Source organism: Cebus imitator, unplaced genomic scaffold (genome assembly GCF_001604975.1).
Source record: "Cebus imitator isolate Cc_AM_T3 unplaced genomic scaffold, Cebus_imitator-1.0 Scaffold850, whole genome shotgun sequence".
Classification (NCBI taxonomy): Eukaryota; Metazoa; Chordata; class Mammalia; order Primates; family Cebidae; genus Cebus; species Cebus imitator.
In genome coordinates this window covers 168,677-178,178 of record NW_016108165.1, presented here as the reverse complement: position 1 = coordinate 178,178, position 9,502 = coordinate 168,677, and the positions used below count along the sequence as shown (strand labels likewise).

General features: G+C 41.9%; 1 protein-coding gene across 3 annotated transcripts in view; it reads right to left on the bottom strand.

Annotated features, from left to right (window-relative positions):
- The window catches only part of GAB3 (GRB2 associated binding protein 3), an 80,154-nt gene extending 74,940 nt beyond the window's left edge, over nt 1–5,214 (bottom strand). The window contains exon 1 of one of the 3 annotated variants that reach the window (XM_017520549.2): nt 4,729–5,214. In XM_017520549.2, the coding sequence (XP_017376038.1) occupies nt 4,729–4,800 (72 nt within the window). In that variant the 5' untranslated portion in view covers nt 4,801–5,214. The remainder of the gene's footprint in view (nt 1–4,728) is intronic. The other 2 variants (XM_017520550.2, XM_017520548.2) reach the window with 2 other exon arrangements.
- Nucleotides 5,215–9,502: the final 4,288 nt, after the last annotated feature.

Genomic DNA, 9,502 nt, shown 5'->3' with positions numbered 1-9,502 from the left:
AGTGAAACTCCATCTCAAAAAAAAAAAGAAAAAAGAAATAAAATTTGTAGTTGATAGCCTTCCCAAAAAGAAAAGTATAGGCCCAGACCTTTTCAATGGTGAATTCTACCAAACATTTAAGGAAGAAGGAATACCAATTCTATGCAACATCTTTCAGAAAATACAAGAGGAGGGAGAACTTCTGATTTCATTTTATGATGCCATCATTATGCTAATATCAAAACCAAAGATAGTACAAAAAAGGAAAACTGCAGACCAATATCCCCCATGGACAGACACACAAATATCTTTAGCAAAAATATCAGCAAAGCAAATCCAGAAATATATGAAAAGAATGATATGCTACAACCAACTAAAGTTTATCCCAGAAGTTCAAGGCTGGTTAAACGTTCAAAATCAAGCAGCATAATTCACCATAGTAACAGACAAAAAAATAAAAAACATATTATCATTTTTACAGATGCAGGAAATGCAATTAACAAAATTTAACTCATGAGAAGAAATCTCAGCAAACTAGCAATATGGGGGAACTTCCTCAATTTGGTAAAAGGTGCCTACAAAAAGCCTACAGCTAACATAATTAAAAGGTGAAAAATGGAATGCTTTCCCTCTAAGATCAAGGATGTCTACTCTTGTCATTTTTATGCAACATTTATAGTATTGCAGGTTGCAACCACAGACAAGGCTATCAGAACTATGGGATATGAGGTCAGTGAAATCAATTGACAAACCAATTCTAAAATTGATATAGAAAAACAAAGGACCTAAAATAGCCAAAACAACTCTGATAAAGAAAAAGTTTGAGGGCTAAAATTAACTGATTTCAAGAATTATTATAAAGCTACAGTCATTAAACAACATGTTGTTGGTATAGAACAAATAGATGAATGGAAGAGACTAGAGAATCCAGAAATAGATCTACATAGATATGGTAAATTGACTTTTTTTTTGATACGGAGTTTTACTCTTGTCGCCCAGACTGGAGGGCAGTGGCACGATCTTGGCTCACTGCAACCTCTGCCTCCTGGGTTCAAGCAATTCTCCTGACTCAGCCTCCCGAGTAGCTGGGATTACAGGCACCCACTGCCACACCTAGCTAATTTTTTTGTATTTTTAGTAGAGAAGGAGTTTCACCATGTTGGTCAGGCTGGTCTCTAACTCCTGACCTCAGGTGATCCTCCCACCTCAGCCTCCCAAAGTGCTGGGATTACAGGCAGGATCCATTGCGCCCTTCAAGTAAATTGATTTTTGATGTAGTTGCAAAAGTAAATCAATGGAGTAAAGGCAGTCTACTAAATAAATAGTACTGGAACAAATGAAATTGGTATGCAAGAAAACAAACAGTGATATAAAGCTCACAGTATTTATAAAATTCAATCAAAATGGATCATAGATCTAAATATAAAATATGTAAAATTATAAAACTTTTAGAGGCCAGGTGCAGTGGCTCACGCCTGTAATCCCAGCACTTTAGAAAGCCAAGGTGGAAGGATTACTTGAGGCCAGGAGTTGGAGCCAGCCTGTGGGCAACATGGAGAAATTCTGTCCTCTCTACAAAAAATACAACAATTTTCAGGGCGTGGTGGCGAGCGGCTATAGTTCCAGCTACTCAGGAGACTGAGGTGGGAGGATCACTTGGGCCCAAGAGGTCAGGGCTGCAGAGAGCTATGACCATGCCACTGCACTCCAGCCTGAATGACAAAGTGAGACTCTGTCCCAAAAAGAAAAAAAAAAAAAAACTTTTAGAAAAAAACAGAATAAAATCTTCAGGATCTTAGGCTAGATGAAGAGTTGTTAGATTTGACATAAATGCATGATTCACAAAAGAAAAATTGTATTGGGGATTTCATTAACATTTTAAAATTTTAGTTCTTCAAAAGAGAATGAAAAGAAAAACCTATGGGCTGCTAGATAATATTTGCAAATTAAATATGCAACAAAGAACCTATATCCAGAGACAAAAACAGTGCCTGGCTCTTGGTATTGTTTTAAAAACTAAGGGAGTTAATACAAGTCCTTAGTGTAGTGCGTGGCATGTATAAACCATTTAAGAAAAGTGAACTATTGTAGCTTTATTATTACTGTTATTATAGGATTCTTTAAAATTGATAAAAAGATACAAGCAAATGTTCATCAACGAATTGTTAAATTATGTTATATATATTACAAGGAATATTTGACAGTGGTTTAAAGAATGCAGTAAATCTGTATGTACTAACCTGAAAAGGTGTTCAGAACACCTTTGTTGTGAACAAAGCAAATTGCAGGGCAGTCAGTATAATATGAGCCCAGTTCTGCAAGAAGAACATTATATATTTTCTGGAAAATTTTGTAGAATGGTACTCAGTAAACTGCTAACAGTTGTTATCCCTGGAATGGGGAGTGGAATGAGAAGGAGAGGAAAGGGAAGGTTGCGGGTAGGGAAATTTAAAGGGGGTCTTCATTTTTCATTCTATTTGTTAATATAAGAATATATTTCTTACTTATAAAACGAAAAATACAAATAAAAATAATTTTTTAAAAGACCAATGATAAAAAATAACTTTGTGATTTTCTTCATTGATGGATTCAAGTGGATGAAGTACAAGCTTACTTTGGACTGAAAAGTTTGCCCAAAACCAGCCAGAGCTTCCGTTTGTAACAGCCAACATTGATGGAGTGCTGCTTGCTGGCAGCACAAAGAACTGAGTTATTGTCCTGGTTGTGCCAATAACTAGCTTTGCTATGCTATTATTATAAATGTTAAACTATAAACTGGAATCAAGTGTTTTTTCTCTGTCTTCCCAGCCTGTAACACAGGCCCTCGTTTGGAGTTAGTGCTCTGTTAATGGGAGGGACTGACAGGAGTTGAATTGAAGCAGCTGTAACAGCCCTGCCCAGGCCCCGTCGCAGTGCCACATGATCACCATCTAGTGGAAAAAAGGATTACTGCAGAATTTAGCTAGGAGACGAAAAAGACGTATTTTGTGGCGTGTTCCAGGGACAGATGCGTGTCAGCAGAAAAGCACTGACTATGTATGATCTTTCGTAGAGAGTGTTCCCAACCATCAGGGTTTATGTCTTGGAGTGCTGGTAAGATGACACCTCTGGTCACTGCCCCACGTATCTCTAAGTTGCGAAGTGTGCACTCTTGCCTCCTCCCTGTTCTACCCAAAGGAATGAAACTTGTGTGATAATAAGCACACACACCCATGCCTTCCCAACGTTGATGGAACACTAATAAACTTCCCTAAGCCAGTCTCCTTAAGACGAGATACAGAAGAAAGACTTGGAAATCGACTATTCTATAATCTTTGCACTGCAGGCAAAGATGCAGGTGGCATCTTTCTGAATCATCTACTGAAACTGTATAGTGAACCTTTAAAATGTCTGTCATTCCAAAGGACAACAAGGAAACTCATCCTGAGTCAGTAATGCTCATGAAGGTGATGGGAGCAGGTGTTCTTCTACTGCCTCCTTTAAGTAGCTTCACAGTTAAGGAAGCAGCTGAGTAATGCAGAGGCCAGGAGGTATTGGACCCTGTGCTTATGGACGCGTGGACTCAAAAGCAAATGATGTAGGGACAAACTGGCAGTTAGAGAAGTGTCAGTGTTCATACAGTCCTGATATTCACTTGCTAAGTAGAACAAGCTTCCTCTAAAACTGTTCAACAGACAGCAGAAATCTAAGAGACAAACAGTGTGTAGCCTACAGTGAATGGGGAGAATCTCCTGGCACACATTCTGGAAGTATTCATACATTATTAAAATCTTTTTGTAATCACACCTCTTTATCCACACAATATGTGCCTAATGTATGTGGGAAGAAAAACACTTGCGAAATTTGGCGAGAAGAGGACTGCAGTATGAGAACATAGCATAGAGCAGAATACCAGGCAGAAGTACATTTGTGGTGGGCTGCTTTGGATGAGTGCAGACATGGGAGAGTTTTTTCCTACAACCGTGCGGTGAAGTTGCAGAGAAATTAGAAATAATGAACAAGATGAATAAATGCAGCTACTCCGAGCCTAAAAAAAGCAAGAAGTCCTAATATCTATTTATATGCAAGTCACTGGGGACTGAAGTGGTTCTTCCTAATGGCTGGAAAACACGGAGTAGCAATAAGGTCTGTAAGCGGAATGTTTTTAAGACCTTATCGTGAGGACACAGATGGAGATAAAGAACGTTTGAGGTGTCGAGAGTACATTTTGAAACGGTAATGGAATAAGTAGGAAGATGTGCTCTTCCAAGTATTCCTAATTTCATACTAGTAAAAGTCAATTGTCCTGCTGGTACTAAACAAGCTCGGTGTCAGCATTAAGAAGAAGCTGAAACGAGTCACACGATGAGAAACGAGCTAGAATGTGAAGGGTTCCAGTCACTCCTTACGGTCCAGGGGGAATGCACCCTTTCGAGATGTCTCCCTGCCCGCTCCTGCACAGAGACAGTCGCCTGGGATTGTGGCCGCAACCCGCCTCCCTCCGCTAGAGTCAGCGTCGGTCTGGAGTCCCTGAACCCCGCGGGCAGGCGCCACCTGGCCTCCGGCCCGCTGCCCTGCACAGCGGCGACGCTGGCTCGACGTACGATTTGGCTTTCCGTCGATCGGCCTCGTCCGCAGTACCGGGCGCCGGGAGCGGCTGCGCCAGGCGCGCCCATAGCCCCGCGGCTTCCCGCGGCCACCACGCGGCAGCTCTGCGGGCGGGTGCCCGGGGACGCGAAGGCCCGGCGGGATGGCGGCGCCCCTACTCACGTAGCGCTGTAGCTTCCTCTCGGGGGGCGACTTAACGAGCCAGCCAGTGCACACTGCGTCGCCCGCACTCATCGCTGCCGCCGCCGCTTCCTCCAGCTGGGCCGGCCGCCCACTGCAGAAGGAAGTCAGGCCAAGGATGCCGGCGGGGCGGACCCAGCACCCGCCCGCCCAGCGCCGCCCCGAGCGGCCGCTGCGACCCCCGCCTCCGGCCGCGACGGCCCCCAATGAGGGAACCAACTCCGCCTGCGACCCAAAACGGCGGGAAAAACTGGCAGCTAACCCTGGGAAGCCCCTTCGAGCAAGTGCAGCGCCGCCAGCGGCTGTGTCCTGTGAATCCTAGGCAGCACGTCGTCTGCCACTCTCACGCAGGGTCACGAGAAACCGCTCGGAAGGACCTAATCAGCCACGCCAACGCCCACGTAGCACCCACATCTGCCATGTGTATAGTTTAGGGACACACAAAAGCAAGGCTCCTCTTTGACTTCCCTATTCCACTTGATTGTATTTTCCATGTCCCTCCCGCAAATGTCCGTGTATTCAGTGATAAGCTCTGCCAGCTAACTGTCCGAATGAACACAAACGAACCAAACTCAAAAGGTAGTGCTGTTTCCACTCTCTTCTCACTCTAACGTTTTAAAAGATGGATCTAAAGCTGATTGTGGCAACTAATGTGCTGACCACGCTAAACAAAAATAACAATCACGAGCATCTAACACTTGTGACCTTCCTTACTGCCAAGCTAACACGATGCCAGCGATTGTGCTAAGCACTTTATAGGCGTTATCTCATTGAATCCAGACAAACACCCTGTCAGATGGCTTTTATTATTATCTCAATTTTGCAGGTCACTAAAATGAAAAACAGGATGACAATGTCACTTGTGGACATCCACACAAGTAGAAAATCACCCATATGCAACCAGAGCTGTCTCAGGAGCCCACCCACTTAAGCACCACCGTCTGCTTTTTATGTGCATCATCTGACACTTGCTAGCATCTTCCACAGTATAACCATCCTCCTATCCTTTCAAACTAGATGCTTCAGTGTTATGAGCTAACATGATAAAACTAGTGGACTCCATCAGCATGAGCACACTGGCTTATACTGATTTTCTTGTGTAACATTATGTCAGTGTGAATAACAGGTTCAGTAAGTCAATGGATGACAGTGCCAGCAGAAATGTGAATTTTAAATAGCGAATCCATGTACAAAATTAGTACCTGGTCAACTTAGAACAAAGTGCTGCCCCTTCCAGATGACAGTCCAGGTGGCTGCCTAGTCTTCCCCCGGAATTCTATGTTATTAGGGGTTCATTGTTGGTCTCTGCCTGTGGGCAGCTTGATCACTTATCAGTGGCTGTGGCCATATCAACTGTTGCCAGTCCCTGAGAGCCTGACTATGCATTGCTAATTCTCTAAGCCTTGCTCACACCTCTGTTTTAAAAAACTCCCTTAATTATACTTTTTCCTCATTTCAACCCCTTGAGTCTACCATTTGCTTCCTTTAGAAACCTTGACCAACAGACCTGATCATGAGAAACTCACTATGACACTCCGGGTGTGAGTCCAGGAAATGGTGATCACGCAGCAGCAGGGGCCACAGAGACGTGAGCCACCTGCTCAAGCAACTTTCCCAGACCTTCCAGACCTGCTTGAGTCTGGTCTCAAATACGCCGCTTCCAGTATAGGACCAAGTACCACCAAATTTATCAGAGGCAGCTGAACTTACAAGGTTCCTTGGTGCCCCATAGTCAAGCAGTCAGACTTTGCCACAGCCCAGTAGCAAGCTCAAAGCTGTTGGACAAAAGGAAAATACTTCCTTCGTGGTAAAGGGCATAGTTTACTTCAAAACTCTTGGTGTTTGTTGTATGTGTTTCTCCTATTGGGACTTTCCAGAGACTCCATGTAGCCTCCCAATGTGTCGAAAGATCTGTGCTTGTTGAATCTACATGGTCATAAGGGTCAAGTGGCATGGACCTGTCACAGAGCCTTTTCTCGCTCTGGATCTCTCCCTGAAAACATGCAACCCTACAGATTACTTGCTGAGTGTATTGGTGTGGCACAATTAAATGTAGCATATGTTGCCTACAAAATTCAAACACCCACACCAAATGCTATGACTTTCTGAGCAATAAGTGGTATGAGGTGCAACAACATGTTGAATAACCAACATGGTCCAGATCATCTAAAAACTTCACTCAGGTTCAGGCTCCTGAGTTTTCATGGTGCTTTTCTCCCACCCTGTGGTGTACTTGTATCTTAATAAATCATCTATGGGATTCGCTACCTCTTGATCACCAGGTCCAATATGTATGTCATCGGTGTAATAAACCAGCACAATGTTCACAACAATCAAGCTCCATTCACCGTGGATTATGACAGTGAGCCAGAGAATAGATAGAGCCCTAAAGTTGTACTTCTGTTCCCGCCAGATGAAAGCAAGCTGCTTCTGGTACTCTTTGCTGAATGGGAAAAAATAACATTTGGCAGATGAATAGCTGTATCCCAGGTGCCAGGGGGCTGTGTTGATTTGCTGTAGGAAAGCCGCGTCATCTAGAATAGCAGCTTCAGTTCAAATCACAACTTGATTAATTCTATAATTACCCACTATTCATCTCCGTACTGGCCAGATAGGTTAAATAAAAGTGTGATATAAGTAATTATTCCTGTATCTTTTAAGGTATACTGTTCTCCCTGCCAGAGAAATCCAAATTGTTCCTTTCATATAAACCCATCCTACCTTTTTTGCACCCCAGCCTGGGGAGAGGAGAGAATTTGAAAAGTAAGTGATTTTTGGCACCTGGAGTCCCTTTGTGGTTTCCCTGTTCACTTTTTATTTAAAATAGGCTTTGTTTCACAGTTCATTAACTTTTAGAAATTTTATAACTACAAACTTGTGAAAATAAATGTCCACTAGTACAGAAGACTTTCTATCTCAATTACATCATGATAAGAAAAGTGGTTATGCATCTGACTTATTCACTATGAAAAGATAATTTGAAAAGAAAATTCTGGACCATAGACAGGCATGAGAGCCAATAACGAGGGAAAGGACTGCACCTTCCTATATCTCTTACCTCCCACCCACCTCTTGATTTAATAAATCTAAGAAGCATGTGAATTAAAGGCCTAGAGTGCTATGGTACAAGCTCATATAGATAGGGGAATACTCTTTTTCCCATATAGGCATCCATGAAGGACTTCTCTAAGAGTGAAAACCGTATAATTTTCATCTGGAATATGAAATTTGACTTTATTATTATCAATGATAGTCTTTCATCATTTCCATCATTGTTGTATTTAAAATTGCCCAAAATTGGTCAGGTATGGTGGTTCAGACCTGTAATCCCAGCCCTGTGGGAGGATGAGGCAGGAGGATCCATTGAGCTCAGGAGTTCGAGACCAGCCTGAGCAACACAGGAAGAACCCCATCTCAAGATAAAAAAATGAAAATAAAATTGCACAAAATTGTTGTCATAAGTCCAAATCAAACACTTTTCAATTCATTCTATGAAGCCAGTATTACTCTGATACTTCCTAATCCAGAAAAAGTTAAAAAAAAAAGGCTACATACCAATATGCCTCATTAATATAGACACAAAACTCCTTAGAAAAATACTAGCAAATAGAATCCACAAACACATAAAAAGAATTATACACCATGCGTCTCAGAGATGCAAGGCTTGTTCAATATTTGAAAGTCAATTAATGCAATACAGTACATTAACAGACAAAAGAAGAGAAATCATATAATTATATCAGTTGATGCAGAACGAACATTTGACAGAATCCACACCAATTCATGACAAAAACTCTCAAAAAACTCAGAAAATGGGGAAATTTCCTCAACTTATTAAAGAACATCTACAGAAGACCTTCAAGTAACATCCTCCTTCCTGGTGAAAACCTGGACACTTTCCCCTTAACTGGGAACAAGGCAAGGATATCCACTCTCACCACTTGTATTCAACATCGTACTAGAAGTTCTAGTTCAGTACAGTAAGATAAGAAAAAGAAACAAAGGGCATAAAGATTGGGAAGAAAAAAAGTCTCAATTTGCAGATAACATAATTGACTCCAAAGAAAATCTCAAGGAATGTGCAAAAACAACTCCCAAAACTAAAAAGTGAGTTTTGAAAGGTTGCAGGATACAAGGTCAACACATAAATCTCTTTATATGACTTCAAGGCTTATTATAAAGCTACAGTAATCAAAACTTTTTGGTATTGGTGAAAGGATAGGCATATAGATAAATGGTATGGAATAGAGAGCCTGGAGATAGGCTCACACAAATTCATCCAATTGCTTTTTGACAAAGGTGCAAAAGCGACTCAATGGAGGAAGGATAGTCTTTTCAACAAACTGTGGCAACTGGACACCCACAGGCCAAAAACAAACAAAAAACCTCAAATGAAACTTATACAAAAATAAACTCAAAATGGATCCTAGATTTAAATATAAAATGTAAAACTACAAAACTTTTAGAAGACAAAATAGGAGAAAATCTTTGGGACCTACAACCTGGTGATGAGTTCTTAGACATGGCACCAAAAATACAATCCATAAAAGAAAAAATTAAGGCCAGGTGCAGTGGCTTATGCCTGTAATCCCAGCACTTTGGGAGGCCAAAACAGGAAGATCATTTGAGCCCAGGAGTCTGAGACCAGCCTGCAACAAAGGGAGACGACGTCTCTAGACCAAATTAAAAAAAAAAAAAAATTAGTCTGGTGTGGTGGTGCACACCTGTAGTCCCAGCTACTCAGGAGACTGATGCA